At 40.0% G+C, this 19,978-nt stretch overlaps 3 protein-coding genes across 3 annotated transcripts; 2 read left to right on the top strand and 1 right to left on the bottom strand.

The window, feature by feature from the left end:
- The first annotated feature begins 1,647 nt into the window (after positions 1 to 1,647).
- LOC135596710 (uncharacterized protein At2g38710-like) lies at positions 1,648 to 6,851 on the top strand. Its single transcript, XM_065088793.1, has 5 exons — positions 1,648 to 1,964; positions 4,711 to 4,830; positions 5,670 to 5,784; positions 5,957 to 6,050; positions 6,347 to 6,851. The coding sequence occupies exons 1-5, from the start codon at positions 1,861 to 1,863 to the stop codon at positions 6,547 to 6,549; spliced, it is 636 nt and encodes a 211-aa protein (XP_064944865.1). The 5' UTR covers positions 1,648 to 1,860; the 3' UTR covers positions 6,550 to 6,851.
- A 1,609-nt stretch (positions 6,852 to 8,460) lies between these two features.
- LOC135596709 (pentatricopeptide repeat-containing protein At1g09900-like) lies at positions 8,461 to 12,876 on the top strand. Its single transcript, XM_065088792.1, has 3 exons — positions 8,461 to 11,335; positions 11,419 to 11,490; positions 12,490 to 12,876. The coding sequence occupies exon 1, from the start codon at positions 8,931 to 8,933 to the stop codon at positions 11,205 to 11,207; it is 2,277 nt and encodes a 758-aa protein (XP_064944864.1). The 5' UTR covers positions 8,461 to 8,930; the 3' UTR covers positions 11,208 to 11,335; positions 11,419 to 11,490; positions 12,490 to 12,876.
- A 1,961-nt stretch (positions 12,877 to 14,837) lies between these two features.
- LOC103970044 (transcription factor bHLH96-like) lies at positions 14,838 to 18,051 on the bottom strand. Its single transcript, XM_065088799.1, has 3 exons — positions 17,135 to 18,051; positions 16,205 to 16,669; positions 14,838 to 15,202 (listed from the first exon to the last, which is right to left on the bottom strand). The coding sequence occupies exons 1-3, from the start codon at positions 17,531 to 17,533 to the stop codon at positions 15,101 to 15,103; spliced, it is 966 nt and encodes a 321-aa protein (XP_064944871.1). The 5' UTR covers positions 17,534 to 18,051; the 3' UTR covers positions 14,838 to 15,100.
- Between the last annotated feature and the right edge of the window lie 1,927 nt (positions 18,052 to 19,978).

Here is a 19,978-nt window from a genome sequence, read left to right as displayed (position 1 = left end):
CTCCACGCATTGATTTATGTCAAGAACCTGTTCCTAATGTTGCAGTAGAATCGCTTCATTATATGGATGTCTGTCACGTTGATCTAAATAAAATAAAGATTAATGACTCAATAATAATAATAATCACAATACATATATACATCATATTGATCATTTATACATTAATTAAATATACATATTATCGTATATGATTATTAGATAATAATAATTAATTATATGTAATATTTTGAAAATCTTACGATAAAATGTCCCAGAAGTCCCATATGCGGTTAGGAAATCATAGCCATTAGGGACTCTCCTGTGATTAGGAATCTTAGGTTACAAGGTTGTCTTATATGATTAGGAAACCCTAGTCGTCAAGGATGTGGCTAGGAAACCATAGTCATTAGGGACTCTTCTGCGATTAGGAATCTTAGGCTACAAGGTTGTCTTATATGATTAGGAAACCCTAGTCGTCAAGGATTCTTCTGCAACCAGGAAACCTTTGTTGCAGGGCATCATGGGCGGTTAAGAAACCTTGGTCGCCAGCTTGCCCCATACAGCCAGGAATCCTAGTCGTTAGGGTCTCCTAGGCGACTAGAAAACCTTAATTGCCAGGGGTTCTCTTTGTAACTAGGAAACCTTGGCTGTAGGGGTTCTGCCCTGCCCAGGCCGAGAGCAGTATGGCAGCTCTCGATTTGCTGTAGGTGGCCAGGTCGAGAGCACCCTCTACAACTCTTGACCAAGGTTGCAAGCAGCCTTTGGCCAACCTATAGGGCACCAATAGTTGCTGTCCTTTCTCCTCCTTTTGCATCAACAATTTTGATGTCAAAAGGTCTCTTTAAACACCTTTTAATAGAGAAAAAGGGTATAGTTCAGATATGAAAATCACGACAAAAAATTACAGTAACTACGCAAAAATAATTCTATGCGATTCAACACAACGCACAGTTTAAAAACTAATCGTTGGATGGACAACCTAGCACTGATACCACTGTTGAGAAACTTAGGACAACATCATATTTGCGATGAAGGAATATAAAACAAAAATATCAGATTTTTCAAAGAAAATAGTTTTTCGTCATCGTGCGAAGATTGATGCGCAAAAACCCATAAAAACGAAAACTACGCATATATAAAAGATATGTTACCTAATAAGATCATATATTCTTGAAAACCTGTAGATATACGAAAAAGGATGAAGAAGATCAACTGTCCTCATTTTTAATGGTGTTCAACATGACAGATGCGAATACGCTTCTCAAATCATTGTATGATAATTTTTGTGATCAAGAAGAGATCAACTTTTTTTACTATCCACATGCCCCAAACCATTTGGCTCAATATGTATGCAGAAGCTCGAGTCCAAATATTTACGGGGATATTATTATTTATATTTTTTTATTTATAATTTTATTTAAAAATAATAATTTAAATTATCTCAAATCGATGGAACGTGTGAGGTCGGATGGCATGAAGCGATGTTGATATCGATGATGATGATGATGATGATGATGATGATGATGATGATGTTGATATTAGGGATCAACATCCACAGCGAAGATAAAATAAAAGATTATTAAGAAAATAAAATAATATTTTATTATTTTTTAAAGAGTTATCGGCATGAGATTATCAATAATAAAAAAGGACATCTTCTTTATGCTCTCTTGTGTCTGTCTCTCCATTGTTGTTCGGCGACGGTGACATAAAAAGTTACTCCTTTTTTCTTTGATACGATAGAAGAAAGGAACCCTAGAGTGATAGGAGGAAAGGGTGTCACCGCCGTTGCCCGATCCGATCATCATCATCGGAGGAGGTCCTGTCGCCGGCGGCGGACCCCGCAGCACGGTTCGACTCCCCTTCACCCCGACCTGCAAGATGGTGTCGGCCAGTCGGGAAATGGCGGTGTACTGCTTCGATACCCTCGTCGCCCACTACAACAGCGAGCACGTGTCCCCCCCGGCGTTCGAGGAAGGCCAGCAGTAAGGATCGTTAGCTTCTGATGATGCGAGATTGCTCCGACCGAAGGATTGTTCTCTTTTTTGTGTCAGCCGTATTAGATTTTGAGCTTTCTTGCTTCTTTGAGTATGTGAGCAATTGGTTACTGATCCAAATATTTGCTTTGCTTGATTCGATTCGATCTCGAGAAATGCACTTCGATTCTTATCCTATGTGTCTTTAACTATACGGGAGGAAGAAAAAAGAAAGAATGATGAGTCATGGGTATTCTTTGAAGGCCATCGCGGCAGCATCTTGATCTTCGTCAAGTTTGCATTTTTTTCTTCCAATCGTAGTTGTATCTGATGAGGTTTCCGTTTGGGTTAGATCTATATATACCATATACTGCGACTCCTCTTTGGTCTCCCCTTCGGTCCTTACTACACCTGAAGCTTTTGTCTTTCAGATAAAATCTTAACATGGTACCGCAGGCTGTGGATTCCAATATCCTCCCCATGGTGCTCTTTCTATTAATCTCTTTGCAGGGATTTAATGCCCTTTTTCTCAAGCCAAAAAGGGCTTCATATCGGAGGTGGAATTATGCTGCTTCTTGGACCTTCATATAATTGTTTAACCCTTTTGGTTTGAGATATGTGGACGCACTGGAAATATAGTTCTTCGGATATTTTTCATGTGGGATTGAAGGCTTTTCGTCTAAAATGTGTCTTGTTTGTCTGGAGTCTAAAATCTATTTGATTAGACACTGAACTTTGTAATTAAAATTATGGTTATCTGCTTATCTTGGTTCGATACTCTGAAAATATATGGTTTGGGAGAAGAGAGGGGTTATTTCTGTAGCTGCAAGGTATATAATGGGCAATTATCTCACAACAAATTTGCTGCCTCCTAACTCTCCTTTTACTATCATAGCCTACTGCTTAAGACCGTAGCATAGTGAACTGATGCCCCACTGTGTATGACCATGTTTGACTCATGTGGCCTTTTACTATCATATTTCTTCCACTAGCCTTTTCCTTGAATTTTTCTCTCCCACTTCAGAATTTATTGCTGATTTTGCCTTTTTCTTTTCCCTGTTGTGCATTCAGATGAAGTAATGATGTCAAACAAACTTTCTTTTTTAGGATAGAGCACTTTTAAGTGAAATAGACACTATCACTTACCGTAGTAAAACAAATGATACTTGAAGTATGTCTTGCAGCCTAAAGATTATCTTTGTTTTCAGATGTTTTGCTTTTTCCCCTATTAAACAATCCTAATTGTACGATTCAAGTTTTTTGTTGTGTTAGAGATATCCGAAAATATGTTCTTATTAGATAATCTATGCTCTCCACATGGTAGCCTAGTTTAGTCTCACATCAGATGTAAGATGATAATTAAGTTTGTTTATAGGCTATCAATTTAATGGGATGGGTTGGTTTGTAAGAAATGACATCAAACTAGAGCTAGTATTTGATGTGGTCAGGGGTCCAATGAGGAAAGGATTAGCCGTGGACAAATCACAATATTCTTCACTTTAGAATGATTTCTCTTTGTTTCTTTCATCCCTGATTTAGAGGTCCTTTATCTCGTTGGTAAAGGATTTTTGGTTGTTAAACATCTACACAATACATTTTGGAGCTTTGGAAAGCAATTGTTCTCTGAATTTGGTTTTTGTAGATCGGATTTTATCAAATAGCTGAAGTTCGTTGTGTTATTCCATGCTAGTCACTAATTTGTTTTCCACCCCCTTAGTTTTGTGCTGCTTGTCAGTATATGATATGCATGGCAGAGTTTTTATAAGAGGGTGCACAAATCTCCTGTTCCTTATGCATTTGGCTCATATCTTTAACAAAAGAGAGCGCAGCTACTCGGTCATCACGAAGAGATAGTGCTAGTTCTCCAGAGAAAATTTGCAGGCTTGGACTATAGCCATCACTTGTGATATAAGAAATCTAAACATTCAATATGCATTGCTTATGTGGCTGAAATGTACAGAGGGATCAGATGTGTTTTCAAATTTTCCCATCCCAGTTCACTAAGATCTCTGCTCCTTGTAGGATCTACATAACCCTTACCATAACCATAAAGAACCAAATTTTAACCAGGACCTTGCGCTGAACTTTTTTGGATCAAGTAAGACCTTTATGTTTGTTTTTTGAACTGATTCATTCGGAGAGTTTGTGGACTTTGCTTGATATCATTTGTCACTATTGAAATGTTACAACCTGTCTTGATAAAATAACTAGCCCATTAATTTTATTGAGCCTAAACTGCTGGCCCAAAATATTTAAACCCAAGTAAACGGTAGTAGACTATCATACTTTTGTGAGATCATCAAAAACCTTCTCCCACATTGTTCTGGGACTAAACCCAGCTGTTACATAAAACATTTGATGCTTCTACATCTGTGTGTGGTGTCAACTTTTACTGTCCTTTCTGTTGGTGGTTCTTATGTTCTTTGCTTTTTTTTTTTTATATTGTTTGCCTGTTTGCACCACTACCTTGTTCAATGTCTGATTGCAGTTCTTTCTACTTTGCACAATTTTATCCTTACGTTATGAATGCAATTTTCTTGTACTCTTTAGCAAGTGTCCTTTGACTAACTAGGGCATCCTATGAAATTGATCCCCTCGATGGTTTCAAGTTACTAATGATGTATGTTCCTGATTGTGTACTGCAATGATCAAGTTCATGTTAGTAAACATGTATATGCATCACATCTCTTATAGGATAATACTGGATAATATTTTAATTTTTAAATGAACTCACATGATTAAATTTTCATTTCAGCCCATTATTTGTGACTTGGAAGAAAGCAGTCAATGGAGCGGAACCTTACTTGCGTGGATGTATTGGAACTCTGGAAGCCCACTGCGTAATCAGGGGTTTCAGGGACTATGCTTTAACCAGGTATTTTCCATTGTTTGGTTCCGTCTGATGTTTCATATATCTCGAGTGGTAGTACCGGAACCTCAATTGTACACTGGAAGCAGATAAAAGGAGTATGCTATGAAGTATTTTGAAGGATTGCTATTTAGCACCTTTTGAATTACAACATATAAATGTGGATATGATGATATCATTCATCTATATGGGCTTTGTACTATGATATGCAGTCCGTGGTCTGAGTAATTTACGTAGAAACTTTAGCTCTTCTTACGTGTAAAAGATTATTCATTCATATCGAGCTATTGATGAAATTGTGAGCTATTGAAATTTTAGAAATTTTGATATCAAACAAACAATTGCTTTCATGCTAAAAGAGTAGAAAATGGCTGGATTGACACAGTTATCAATAGTCTGGCTACTCTCATTGCTGTGAGGATGACAGATAATATATCAATCGACCTGGGAAAAGCTTGTGTTGTACTGTTGCAAATGTTTTGCCATTATATTACAGATGCAATCAAACTGGCTAATGATATTGGAAACCACAATCTTTCTCGTTTTGATTTTTATTTTTATTTTTGAAAAAAAAATCTAAAGTTTGAGCAAGTTCCGGCTTTAGATTTTGCACAAGAAATTATTGATTTTAACTGGCCAGGTAAACAGACAACCCATGATATGCCCGACATGCTCTACTGGATAATTCACATGAGATAGCTTAGTGGGCTCTAAGAAAATTGGAAAGAAAGTTTATAAAAGGTACTAACTCTAATAAAAGAGTTGCACTAGCAAGGAAAAAATTTTTGCTCTCTTCAATGCTTTGCTGATATCTGATAGCTAATATATTGTTTATCTTGATGCAGTGCTTTGAGGGACCATCGTTTTCCTCCAATACAAGCTAAGGAATTGCCATATTTGGAATGTACAGTGTCTATACTGACCGACTATGAATCTGCTCTCGACTACCTTGACTGGGAGGTTTGCTTGTCTTCTTCTATGTTAAACTTTTTTATCATAGTAATCACATGCGCATGCAAAATTTTCCTTTTCCATCCATCTAGACTAAGTACTTAACAGTTTCTAGATTAATGAATATAGTTTCTTGATCTCTTACACTAGCAGCAGCTGCGATAATTGTTCTATCTTGCAGATCGGGAAGCATGGCTTAATAATTGAATTTGCTGACCCTAATTACAACACGAGGCTCAGTGCGACATACTTGCCTGAGGTTGCTGCCCAGGAAGGTACAGCTCTTATCTTAATTTCTTCTACTGAGTCAATTAAAACTTACTGTCAAGGCTCCAGAGTTTGGCCAAGTTGGTCATGTTATCCTTTGTTACCTCGTGAATCCAGAAAACTAAGACATGGTGCCTATATTGGTAAGAAGAGGTGCTTGAAGTAAAAATTTCACCATGCCTGCATCTTTTAGTTTTCATGGAAATTTCACCATAATATCATTTGATCTGATGATGAGTCAAATTTCTAAATGACGTCATGAAGCTTATTGTGCTTTCTTTTTCTTTCTTCGGGGGAGCCACAGGTTGGACGAAGATAGAAACGATTGATTCACTGATGAGGAAAGCAGGTTTCAACGGTGCGATAAATGAGTCACTCCGCAAGCGACTTCATGTTACCCGCTACCGGAGCACCCTCTACACCATGCATTACAGTGACTATGCCTCCTATGTCAAGACGATCAGAGGGGCAGCCCCTGCAATTAACGGGGCCAAACCCAAGTATTGATTCACCTCAGCAGCTGCACTGATGGAGCTGCAAAAGGTACCATTAGACCCTCCCTAATTAAACTTGGTCGGGTGGGGATTATTTGCCTTCAATTTCGCCATTCCTACTATATGTTTTCTCGGACTCATTCGATAAAAAAAAAAAAGACAAAAAAAGAAAAAGGAGGATATCGAGACAGTGATATTGAAACTTCATTTCATGGCTCAGTAATGCCACGTGGTATATGTGAGTATACATGGATTAACTAATCATTGTTGCTTTGCTTTTGTCTGAGATATAGATATAAATGACATTGTTGTTGTTGTTGTTGTTGTATCATTATTAGTATAATAAAAAAAATAATAAATTTTGAAATATATTAATTTACTAAATAAAATGCAGGTTTCTTGTATGATATTTGATACTTGTATATAGATATAAATATTGAAATATATTAATTTACTAAATAAAATGACAGGTTTCTTGTATGATATTTGATACTTGTATATAGATATAAATATCTATCCAAAAGAAACACACGTAGGTATCAATCATGTTAAAAATTTATACACAAATTTTCATATGTCATCGTTTTTATTTCTATTGACATAGGTTTTCATTTATTCATTTTCTTATTCATCACTTGGGTGGGGTATTAGTGTCATTGCTTACAAAATAGGGTATACTTTGAGTGATAAATTAGTAAGTATAAGCCTCAAATCAGTTAGTAACATTTTAAAATTATATGTATAAAATATTTAATGATAAATACATATAACATTTTTTAGTACGACATTATAACATAAAATATACAAAATAAAGAGATAAAATTTCTGATATATGTATTGTCATATATGCACTCTCATATTGTACATCACATCGTAATATTTCCGTACATTTCTCATATTGTATTGTCAAGATATAGAATTTTAATTTTAATTTATATATTTTTCACATCGTTTATCATAAAATATATATATATAATATTTTTTTTATCATATTCTATATCTTTTTATGCTTATGTAATGTGTACATTAATAATAAGATGATCTTTATCATTCAAGATATGTTTTCAAACATATATTGCTAATGCACATAACACATAAGACCATTATTTTATAATAAATTAGATTTATACATATCAGACCATTATTTTATAGTAAATTAGATTTATACATATCAGATTCAACTCAAAATAAAGGTGTCCGCAATGGGCCAAAGTCCTCAATGATTAGATGTGCTGAAAACCTATTAAATTTGAAGTATAGAGTCATTAGATATCTTACTTAAGAATATTTCATCTTAAGTTACTTATAACTCTAAATGTAAATAATAATTCTTAACAAAATTTTGATAGAATTTCTTCTAAATTCATCTGAATTTCATCGTTGATTTATCAATAATCTATAAAATCAAATGATCTAGTTAGTACAAATTGAACAACTACATGCTATGCCGATGCCGGTGAGAACTCGAGAGACATCAAGTTCGTCGATGAACAAGAGATGACCTTGTCGCGCAACTAGGAGATAGATTATCTCTCACCGACCTTTGTACGACATAGCTCAGATAGATAGAGAACCATACAACTAGGAAGATCCGATACTGTCTACTTAGTCATCTTGAAACCGTCTACTCAGTCATCTTGAATCAGATCCCTTCCACAAGATCGCTTCTGATCGAGCCACCCATGTGATGTGATCTTAGTCTCCCAAGTCAGTCGGGAAGAAGCACGGCACATCAATCGATGAACTTACGCTGAATCAATTGTGCCAACTTACTCGTCGACCGTACACGTATACTTTTTCAAAAGTAAAAAAACAAAGGAAATCACGTCGAACGTGTCGGTGCGTGGTTGGACGGACCAGCAGCCGCCCTAATGGGGCCCAATCGGCTGGCTAATCGCTAGTGAGACGGGGCTCGAAGCGTTATGCGGTCCACGGCAGCTGATTAGGCAACCGCTTGGGCCCAAAATGTTGAGTTCTTTCATCAAATTGTTGCAGCAACTTAAGTGACAGGGTCCAACTCATCAAATTGGCTCAACTTAATAGGACTCCCAGCGCCTCTCCCTCTCCGCGCTTTCGCCGCCTCCGCCACGACCCTCTGGTCTGTCTCTCTACGCCACTCCACGCCTACGCGGCCACCATCCAGTCTCGGACGTCTACCGTCCGCCGCGACCTCTCCTTAGAGCCAGCTTCTTACTCCCGGTTATCTCGGAAGGTCTTGCGCGGCTCGGTTCTGTTTGGTTTCTCCTTCGGGTGCTTCTCTTGGCACTCACCACTGAGCCTGTATCTGCCGGCGGACACCTTCAAGCACCGTCAGATGCAAAGGCGGATGTAGAGAACTGCTGCGTCCTTTCAAGTCCGGATCTGTTGCCATCTTCTTATCCTTTTAAGAACTCCATGAATAACTGCTCTCTGGCCGTTTCCGGACGCAGTTCGACCTCAATCCGCAAAAGATTGCGCCTTCCGCGCGGAATCCCGGGCTTGCCCTGTTTTTCCACCAGTGAAGCCCTTGATCTTCCCGAAGAAAGCTTCGACTCGGTTTTTTATACGCTCCCTTCACCTCGATATCCAAGATTTCGTTCGCCCCTTCCGTGCTTCTGGGCTCTTCCCGAGGATGCGCCTCGTCTTGGCTGTGAAGGTATCTCCAACCGAGAGCGCTGGGAGTTCACTCGAGCGTGGGTACGAGGGCGAATGCAAGAATGTGCCAAAGCCGGGAACTTGACGGATTCTCTCAACTTTCTGCGGCTCCTCGTACCCAGTATTCTTGATTACAATGGACTTCTCTACCGCTATCTCAGATCAGGTCATGTTTCTGTAGACGCGTTGGCGAATCTTTTTGCAGAGATGAAAAGATTTGGACCGTGTCCGAACGTTTGGACGTTCAACATACTCTTCAATGGATTGTGCGCATTAGGCTATTTGGAAGATGCCTTCTATGTGCTTGAAGAAATGTGGAGCCATAGGTTTGTTCCGTCTTTCATGTCATTGAGGAAACTGATGAAGAAATCATTAGATTCGGGTAGCCTCGAACTTTCTCTGCAAGTATTAAGGCTCATGTTGAATTTAAACTATTTGCCAACGTTACAAGATGTGAGTAACTTGATAATTAACCTCATCAGAAGCAACAAAATTTGTCAAGCTTATCAAGCTTTCTCAATACTATTGGGAAAGGGTTTTGTCCCAAATGTCTATGCCTGCAATTCAATTCTTTTTTACTTAAGCAAGTCCTATCGGAGCGATATGGCTTTGTCACTCTTTTATTGTCTGAGAAAGAAGGGATTCAGTCCAAACATATACTCCTATACGGCTGTGATTCTTGGATTTAGCAAGCAAGGGTTGTGGAATGAAGCATATTGTTTTCTGAAGCTGATGCGGAGTGAAGGATGCATGCCTACGGTTGTCACATACACTATACTTATTAAGAACCTCTGCAGAGATGGGAAGTTAAAGGAGGCATTTGGTATTCTTGAGACGATGGATAAAGAAGGATGCCCTCCTGATTTAGTCACATGTAATGTGCTACTCCATGCACTTTGTGGCCACAATGCAATAACAGAAGCCCATAACTTCATTCAAATCATGGAAGAGAAAGGTTACCTACTTGATCAGTTCTCTTGGTGTGCTCTAGCTGGTGGTTTATTGAGAGCTGGGCTTGTAGAAAATTCAATAGATCTTCTGCAAAAAATAATTTTGGTGGAAAATCAAACTGTGGATGTTGTCACTTGGAATATCTACTTTCATAGTTTATGCTGCAACAACAATGTGAAAAAGGTGCTAGATATGGCTGAGAGTATGACTGAGAAGGGGTTCACTCCAACTACTTTTACGTGTAACATTATTCTGAAGGGACTATGTAAGGGGAAAAACACTGATGAGGCATTAGAGTTTCTAGACAGTTTTGCTCGGGGTGGAAATGGACCAGACTTGGTTTCTTTCAATACCATCCTGTCTGCAGCTTGCAAACAGGGAGACTCATCCATGATCCGAAGGGTTCTAACCAGAATGGATGTTGAAGGTTTCAATCTTGATATTGTTGGCATGACATGTTTGATGCAGTACTTCTCCAAGGCTGGCAGGTTATCAGAAAGCTTTAGGCTTGTTAAATATATGATCTTACATGGGCATCTTCCCAGTACAATCACCTGTAATGTACTTCTGCACAGCCTTTGCAAGAAAGGGTTCCTGGCACATGCATATAGAATGTTTCATGAGTTTAAGAGCATGAAGACATTCCCAGATACCACTTCGTATAATATTCTCATACATGCGTCGATTAGGAAAGCTGACTATTCCTCCATGAAGTGCTTGTTGACTGATATGTATCGCGAGGGTTTGCTGCCTGATGCCACAACATATGGATCCTTAAGCTATGGCCTCTGCAGGAAAGGTAGTATTAGCGCTGCTGTGTGTTTGGAGCCCTGGATGCTGGAGTCTGGTGTAATGCCAAATATCTCTTACTATAACACTATTTTGGGTGCTGCATTTCGAATGGGCAGATTGTGGGATGTTTTATTAATACTTGTCAAGATGGAGATCGAAGGGTTTGAACCGGATGCAATTTCGTACAAGCTTTTCAAACGTAAGATGGAAAAGGGTGGAAGAAAGGGATTTCCAAAGGCCATGAAAATCCTTAAGATCTTAATGAACAAACGAGGGACTGGACTCGGTTTGTAAAGAAAGATGAAGCACTTGAATCCCATTGATCATTATGTTTAACAAGTGAAACACAAACACATGCAGAGGATCTCCCTAGCGACTTTTTTTTCGGTCTCCATTAAGCTGACATATGACCTGCTACGCAGGTATACGCTATTAATTTTTTCTGTATCACATCTAACATTTCTGTGATTTCATTTGGAGTTACACTCATTCCTTTGGTCTGAAGGTCCTTTCAATTGAGGATTAAGCTGGTTGGAGAAAAGCTTCTGCTTAATCACTGGCTTCCATTTTCATCAAGGTCTGTTACTGTTCATCCTTGTATCATTATGATATAAGCTATGAACTTTCTACTTGTCTTTTTTTCTTTTTGAACTGAGGCATGCTTGATCTGATCTTATCTCATAAATATTCTCTCTATAGAAATGTACCTTGACAATTGTATTCATACATTCACAAAACATATTGTAGCACTGTACACCGCATTGTCTTTTAGCTAGTTATTTGCCTCATTTTGGGCCACTTATGACCTAGTAATTTCAAATAAGTTTCCGGTTTTATGTTGTCAAATCGAGATTCAATACAATGACTTATCTTATCCAGTCTCTGCATACATTGTCCTTTAACTTCACTATACTTCAGCTTACAATCAGCATCAATTCCTATAGTGTTTTGCTCATTATTTAATCCTGGTACGCAATAGATTGAAAATAGCAAACAATCACCATGTGATTGGGATGGGGCTTTGAATAGAACCAAGAAGCACTGGTGGGTTCACAATCCTACTGTTGCTATATCCAGGTTATCAGATAAAGTAGCATCCCTTTTTTTTTTTTGCAATACATAAGTGCATCATTTGACCAGAGATTACTTGAAAAGGTATGTTATCCAGTGTGCAGGGTTTAAAAATGTCCAATTTATATGGAATTACCTTTATAAGTTAAAAGGTTATTTCCATAAAACAATAACTTTTGGCATGCGTTAATTTAAAATCTCATTTTACTCCTTAGGAATCAAATGTTAGCGGGTGTATAAATACACCCTCGGTTAACTTTAGCCTATCTATCCTACCTGATACCTTAATTTACTATTATCATAAGCATGGTAAGAGAATACTACTTGCTAGCTTAATATCGGATCATTACAAACTGAAATGCCTGCATTTTTCTTGGGAGATAAGCATGACAATTACCACCTTAAGCTTAATCCAAATCTACTAACTGCATTGACTTAATCATTACTGATTGTTTCTTATAATTAAAAGAGTGATGATATCTCTGATGTTCTGTTTACATGACAGAGCGAGCATTTCTCCATCCGCGGCAGCATCATCAAACCACTCTAGACTGCTCTATTTTGGCGCCATTAAGGCTGAACCTCTCGAAGGTGGAACTTTGACTGGGAGTAGAACAGATGGGTTCTAATTTGGAACAAAGCAGAAGCTTTTACAAGATGATCACGGAGGGTTACCAACCAAAAAATGTGCTGTTGTGTTTATTTTTTTTTGGTATGCAGAGAAAGTTGCTAAGATACGATATTTATGTTGTGGAGAGAGAGAGAGAGAGAGAGAGAGAGAGAGAGAGAGAGAGAGAGAATGTTCTTTTCTTAATTTATCTTTTTTATTTCATAAATATGTATATATGTATGTGTACATGTTTATTTAAAAAAATAAAATTATGTTGCCCAATATTGTGCTTGAAAAATCACATGCTAGAAAATTCTTTTAAATATCCGACACATATGGTATAATATACAGCACAAAGTATAAGAAAACCCTTCTAAAATATTATAATATAATAATATTATATTATAATATGCTTAAAAAAATCATAGGAATTTTGAACCCTGGCTTGCCAAGTCTTCTACTGTGACATTGTCGCCACATCTGATAGTTACAACAGGCTTCAAAGTTGGGAGACCATATTTACTTGTAAAAGCTTTCTTCTGGGAATCAAAAGTCCCAGTCAAAATTCACTTCACAAGCAAAACCTTTATCTACTAAGATCACAAACAAAAGACGACTTGGTAGACATGAACAAAGTAGGCAAACGGTGGACGACACTGTAACCTCAGCTGAAATGCCCAAATCGTGTGACGAGACGATCTTAAGAGGATTTATGCGACATCAACAGACAGCGGGGGGGGGGGGGGGGGATTGTTACAGCACAGGCCGCGTACGTACACAAGAAGGTGACTTAGGTGTCAGCTTTGTTGATCAAACTTCAATCATATAGCACACAATTGGTGAAGTTCATGCATCGAATCCTTCGCCTGTAGACCACAAAATAAGCATGCATGATTAGCCTTCTGGCCAGCTAAAATCCCTTTGTATGTATGTCCCTCGTATTTCGTTATCTCTAGCTTTATATCTCTAGTCGGATTTGAGAAAAAATCTTCATATTCGATATCGGTATTAGAGATCTTAAATTTGAATACGAGGGATTGCTCGTATATCTATTGGTTCGAGCCCTTTAAAACGATGTCAACATCGTCTCTATCATAGGTAGCTAAATTGTCGATGAATATTATCTATGCTGTGGGAGCATAGTTGTCGTCTTTAGGTAGGGGAGTCAATTTCAAGATAAAGTCCGCTAGAGCTTAGGCTTTTACGATAGTTCTTGATATATATTGTATATCAAACTCTTTTAGCTCAACATATCATTTGAGTAGTTGTTTCGAGACGTCAAACTGAGATAAAACTTGATTTGACGGAGTGGTTGGTTGGTATTGACTTATATAATGTGCATATGAAAGTAGGGACAAAGCTTTTTTGTGTGAGTACTAGTACAAATGTCAGTCATTATATAGACGAGTCTCGCTCTTTGGTTTCACTTAAGATGTGACTGATGTAGTAGTTAGGCCTTTGACTCCCTGTGTTGTCTTAGACTAGTATGGAGCTAATGATGTAGAGGATTTATCACTCTACCATAAACTTATAGAGTTCACATTGGAGTAATAGTGAAAGTGAGACCGTTCCTTTTCTTCCGTGTTAGTACCCATAGTTTCATAGTTCTCTCCACATTTGATCATTCGGGAGCAAGTTGAAAATATCTTGGACGACTAGCTCATACTCTCTCTCACTAATCAAGAGTATAGATATTTGATACAATAGCATGGACAATCTAATCTTGAAGACACAAATTCCAAAAAAAAAAAATTTGTTTGACAAACCTTGATCTCGTAGAGAAATATCTTAGTTTTTATTCATGAAAGGTGAATTTTTTTTCACCTAGAGAGAGTTAATAAGGGATCAAGTACCACCGTACCATTAGAGCAGTTCAAGAGGATATGAAAACCTCCGGATTACTATATTGGAGTCATATGAGCCTAAATAGCCATAGAGAGCTTGTCTTTTATATATTTTATTTTCTTCTTAGAACATAGTAACATTTGGATCGAGGACGCATTTGTATTGGACTTTGTGCTTTAACTTATATGAGGTTATCAAAGGGGATGTCATATATACATCTTAAAATGCATGGTAGAGAATCTTGGAGTGAACATATGACTCTATCTTATGAATCTCTAGCCTGTCTTTCTTTCTAGAGGGAGGTATAGGTATATGATATTTATATAATGATAGACATCATATATATATCCATACCCCCTTGTTCTCATCATATATATTTATGTAAACGGAGTGCCTATTTGCATCATGCCTTCTCATGGGATTGAAGGTTTTATGGCTTAGTGAGATTTACATATGGTCTGAGTGCTTGCTCGAAGCCTATGGGCCAAATCCACTGATGCACGAGAGAGAGAGAGAGAGAGAGAGAGAGAGAGAGTGAGAACAGTTAAGGAAGGCATCAGATCATATAGCTTTACATGCAGAAGTGGTTAACAGCTAATACCGCTCTTGTAGAGGATTTGGAAAACTCAAAGAGTGGCCCAGGACCCGTTATTGATTTGCCCTAGTGAGCTAGGGCAGTCACCTCAGCTTCAATCAGAGAAAGCAAATGGTGGATGGCAGCTGCAATGTCATCAACAGCAGTCAGACTGCATCCCTCCTCCACCTGCAATCAATCACCCAACATAAAAAAGCATGAGCAGGAAATCAATCCAAACTTTCACACATCACTAATCAGTTCTCCAAAGTCAAACCACATGACTTTCTTCTCCTAAAGTCCACTTCTGCAAAGTAACATATAAATTGGGCATGAGGGAGTGCAACTTCTGCTTAACTATTTACACTTTTAAGAGTGAAGAAGATCTATCTAGCACGTTGGAATTTTGCTCAACAGTGAGAGGTGAGGTGGAGAGGCAGCAATGATTCATGTCTAATGATGTTATTCTCCTTGAGTATTCCCGTGCACTGAGAGGAGTACTACCATGTCACATCCAAGGGGCCAAGCTGGGCTCCGGAGTTCCATTCCAACGCAGAAGAAAGGGTTCTGACAAATTACACAGGGAACCTTCAGAAAGGTGGACACAGGTAAAGGGTTTTAGATCACAAGCCAGCAGCTTTTTCCTCTCCCTTTCCAATGGTGATGGGGAAATTTTGAAGCTACAGCAAGGGAGGAGTACCACACGGAGAACAAGAAGAGCAAACAAAATGGTGAGCAAGAGAATGATCATTAGGTTTGGGTTTTGCCTACGTCTTCGAGTTATTCCATGTGTTAAAAGGCCACAAGATCTCTAGACAAAGAGGGACATCATCAAATTGGTGATTAATCCCTCAGGGCCTAAGGAGTACCCCTTCCTCTTCCTCTCTTTTTTGTTTTCATTTTTCCCTTGTGACTGTGTGTATCTAATATGAATTCTATTTCTTTACAGAAACCCAAAAACTTGACATGTTCTCTAGCAATGCTGGCTGGAGTTCTTGGGCTTAGAAGAGAGCATTGGAAACTTCAGCCCCCAAGGGGGTTAAACAAATGGTGCAGGTACAGCAAAAGGATCCCTTGCTGGAGGTTGCCAATGACATTTGCCCATGAACAGAAGAAAGTAAATGCTGGAGAATATTTGAGGCTTACTTTCCTAATCAGATCATAGTTAATCCAAGAGCACTGGGGACGCACCTTGACGCTGAGAGAGTAGAGCACCATGGAGTCGAGGGCAGTGACGTTGAGGTGAAGGATTGTGAGGCTAAGGTTGTGAAGCCCAGCCACCATCTTGAACAGCTGGCCGGGCCTCTTCGGCGATAGGATTCGGACGTTGGCGTGAGTCTCGATCAGTGTCACCTCGATGTCGGCCAACGCCGGCAGCTGGTTCTCCGAGGGAGGGTGGTCCTGGCCCTGGGTGGTGTGGCACCAACTGTATTGCGGGAAGGAGAAGAACTGGGCAAAGGGAGGGGAATCGACCACGTCGCTGTTGCTACCGCTGCTGCTGCTGCTGCTGCTTCCAGCTTCCCCGATGTATGAACTCCTCTCCGGTTTCCCCGCCTGTTGCTGCAGTGTTCTCTTTTGTGCTTCCAGCGACTGGAGAAGCTGCTCTAGCTCCTTGACAAAGTCGATAGCTCCTCCAACAACGGAGGCTTGGTCGCCCTACAAGACCAAGACCAAAACCAAAACCAATGTTGACTTGACTTTTGATCCTTGCGTGTGAATGAGCACTGATGAACAAGCTAAGCTCTGGAATTGGGAAGCAGTCATATCACATTAATACACCAAGCGGACCTGAGTTCGTTATGAGAGAAAACAAGCGAACTGTCTCCTCAACCATCCATCACTCGCAAACTAATCTTGGAAGATGATATTGACCCAAAACAGTTTACCCAAGCCATGCATATCATCTACAAAGAAAGAAGCTTATGCAGGTAGACAGACAGAAATCTAGTTCATGGTTGATTTAACCATCTTTATCTGAGTAAATTGGCCTTGTACTTTCTTTCTTTCTTTAACCACACGAGGACAGACAAACTCGCACTCCAGAGCATCTACAGGACGACCAGGAAGAATTCAAGCACGCCAATGAAGAGAAGAGAAACAGGAGATGGATGAGAGTCAAACCCTTTGGATGTAGGACTCCGGCATGAGCGAGCGCAGCACTGCGAGGTGCTCGTTCATCTGGCGGCGGCGGTTGCGCTCGACGGCAATGTGGGTCATCCTTTGGTTCTCTGCTTCCTCCTTGTTCTTGCATGTCCTCGTCCTTCGCCGCTTCCTCTTTCCCTGTCCTACTGCTGCCGCCTCAGGCCTCGGTTCCTCCTTGGCCGCGGGGATGCCACCCACCAATCCAGAACGGGAAGGACCGATGCCAAGGGAGCCCACTGCGTCTTCGCCGCCGGCACTGCGGAAGAGGAAGCTTGAGCTCGAGGAGGGTTCAGCGTGGTGAAGGAGTGGGGAGGCCGTGATGGTGTCATAGGTGAGGAAGCTGGAAAGCTCAGCAGAAGCTAACGCTTCCAGTGTCATGGTGCTCCTCGCTTCCTTTCTGACGTTGGTGTTTGTGTGTGTTTGTTAGTGCTTTCTACCCTAATTTTTCACCTCAGGCTTCCACTCCGCTTGCGCAAGTATTCAGGCTATTTAACCAACACTTCCGGCTCCCAAGAGCTAGCTGGGTAGCTCAAAGAGAGTTCTCAAAGGTCACAAAACACAACAAGCTATTTAACACCAAGGCCCAACTTTTGTTTCAGATCCCTCAGCGTTGTTGAAACGGAGGGAAGGGAAAGGTTACACGTGAGGGGTCAGGAAAGACCGAGAGCCTTTCTCTTCAAAAAGTGAGGGAAAGAGCAGCAGTCTGCCTCGCTCTCTCTCTCTCTCTCTCTCTCTCTCACACACACACACACACACACATAAATCCACAGACACTGTCAACCGATGTCTTGACCCAAGGAGCCCACAGAGGACGGATGAGAACAAGCACATAGCCAACCAAAACCGGCTGGTAATTGCCTAAGCATTAACCGCAGTAGAAATCTTTGGCAGGAAGAACATAACAGGAAAGAGGAACACATGGGCGACGGACGGGGGATGATCATAGAGGATCCATAGACGCCCTCCACGTTACAACCTTTGCTTCTGCATCAGACACCGCAGCGTCCACTATTTCCACCGAAGGGATGCGTAGAAGAGAGGGAGCCAAATAGTACACACAGGTCATCTTTATGCCATACACATGCAACCATCACAAGGTGTTCGAGTTGTTCTGTTCTCCACCAGTGGGTGCTTCTCTTGGCCCGATGTAACTACGTAACACACGAGTTTACTCTGAATAGATAAGACTGATTGCTATTAAGTGGTCATTCGAGTATAATAACGCCCATTAGATGGTGATGGTTTTGGCCTTTTAGGGCTGTGAGATTCCGCACGTAGAATTGGGGATCATATGCTCAAACCCCTATGCTGGCGCCAGCTTTATCCATTATTAACCCTAATCTTCTAATATAATGATGACATTATCTATGCAAGCTTGATAACGTACACGGCTTTGCTGTCTCCCAATAAGTAGAAGGGAGAAAACAACAAAGAAGTAACACTTTCCTAACCAAACCCAAGTAGCATTCTAGTTTATAGCTAGCAATTATTACATGTGTGCACATGCTCTGCTACTGCCCAAAGAATTCCTTGAGAAGAATCCTGATTGATATATATCGAGCATTCAGTCAACAACTTCACGGTAAGCTATAGTTTTGCCTATATGTTGTGGTCATTTCAGAGAGTCCATGAACTTTTTTTATTCGCCTCATTTCCAACTCTTTTTCCTTCATTTCGACATGAAAAGTCTGATGGATAGTTTCAGAAACTTCAGACTAGCTAGGCCAAGAACTGAGCAGGACTAGTTAGCTGAGATAAAAGTCAAATATAGAGGAAAACTCAACTAGCTCTTATCAGGTTGAAGCTTGACCTGCAGCCACTCGAATGGAAGTTCAGCTCTTGATCAAGTGGTCATCATATACAAATGGCAATTAACATTGTAGATCTGGAGCAGAAAGATAAAGGTGTATGGCTCCTACAGCTACATGATGAGAGTGAGACAAACAAGTCTATATCGGTGCTCACAAACCCACTGCAAGTATTAGGTTAAACATATGTATTAGGAAGCACAATGTTGAAGCTTTGGCTTCAGCTATCGAAGAAGGAGCATGTATAGGGTTGTTTGGTAGATCAAAACGACTCGGAAGAAGGTCTCTAGTACTTCCTTCTCCAGTATTCCCACAAAACGAGAGAGCCTTACGAACTGAGATGGTTGTAGCCCCTGGGAGTTGCCGAGGAGCGTGGGATGTCCGCACATGTGAGACACGTACATCATGAAACGAAGCAGGTAATTCATGGACCGAGCCAGGAAAAGAATTTTAAAGATCAAATAGAGGAGGAGAAGATAGCTAGGCGGGGAGGGATACAATATACTATGGACGATGAGCAGTGGTGGGTGCAAAAGGCAAGGACAACCATACATACGACATGGAGGTCTCAGTTTTCCAGATGGGGTGGTGCTGTGAGGAGCTGAATGTCGTAGCAGAGAGACATCAGCAGCAGAGGAGGGAGGAAATTAGCCAGCCTTGGGCCACGTTCCAACCGTGTCAGGGAATCCATGTGAAGACCACCTCGGAAACCACGGCCATCTCTCTCTCTCTCTCTCTCTCTCTCTCTCTCTCTCCATATTCGTGCTTTGTCTGGAGTAACGTGCAACATATAACAATTCGGGAGAGATTGTCATCATGTTGGGAGCATCAACAACACTTTTAAAACGAGTCATCTGATCCGTAGACACTATTGAGGTCTCGTCACTGTTCTTCACGATACTTGGGAAACTATTACGGATTCGACATATTTCTTTCTTATATTTTAATGATCTTTTGACCAATAATACCATCATACTCTTTTAGACAAGAAAAACCCTAATATATATAGACAACA

This window comes from Musa acuminata, chromosome BXJ1-11 (assembly GCF_036884655.1).
Source record: "Musa acuminata AAA Group cultivar baxijiao chromosome BXJ1-11, Cavendish_Baxijiao_AAA, whole genome shotgun sequence".
Lineage (NCBI taxonomy): Eukaryota > Viridiplantae > Streptophyta > Magnoliopsida > Zingiberales > Musaceae > Musa > Musa acuminata.
Note: the sequence above shows the minus strand (reverse complement) of the source record. Positions and strands in the feature narration are given on the sequence as shown.

Excerpts from the sequence above, each read along its gene's own strand:
- LOC135596710 (XM_065088793.1), top strand. The coding sequence starts at position 1,861 with ATGGTGTCGGCCAGTCGGGAAATGGCGGTGTACTGCTTCGATACCCTC. Across the intron at positions 5,785-5,956 it reads TCGACTACCTTGACTGGGAG|ATCGGGAAGCATGGCTTAAT; the intron begins GTTTGCTTGTCT and ends TCTATCTTGCAG. Across the intron at positions 6,051-6,346 it reads TGAGGTTGCTGCCCAGGAAG|GTTGGACGAAGATAGAAACG; the intron begins GTACAGCTCTTA and ends GGGGAGCCACAG.
- LOC135596709 (XM_065088792.1), top strand. The coding sequence starts at position 8,931 with ATGAATAACTGCTCTCTGGCCGTTTCCGGACGCAGTTCGACCTCAATC.
- LOC103970044 (XM_065088799.1), bottom strand. The coding sequence starts at position 17,533 with ATGACACTGGAAGCGTTAGCTTCTGCTGAGCTTTCCAGCTTCCTCACC. Across the intron at positions 16,670-17,134 it reads CGGAGTCCTACATCCAAAGG|GGCGACCAAGCCTCCGTTGT; the intron begins GTTTGACTCTCA and ends TTGGTCTTGTAG. Across the intron at positions 15,203-16,204 it reads TCTACTCTCTCAGCGTCAAG|GTGGAGGAGGGATGCAGTCT; the intron begins GTGCGTCCCCAG and ends GATTGATTGCAG.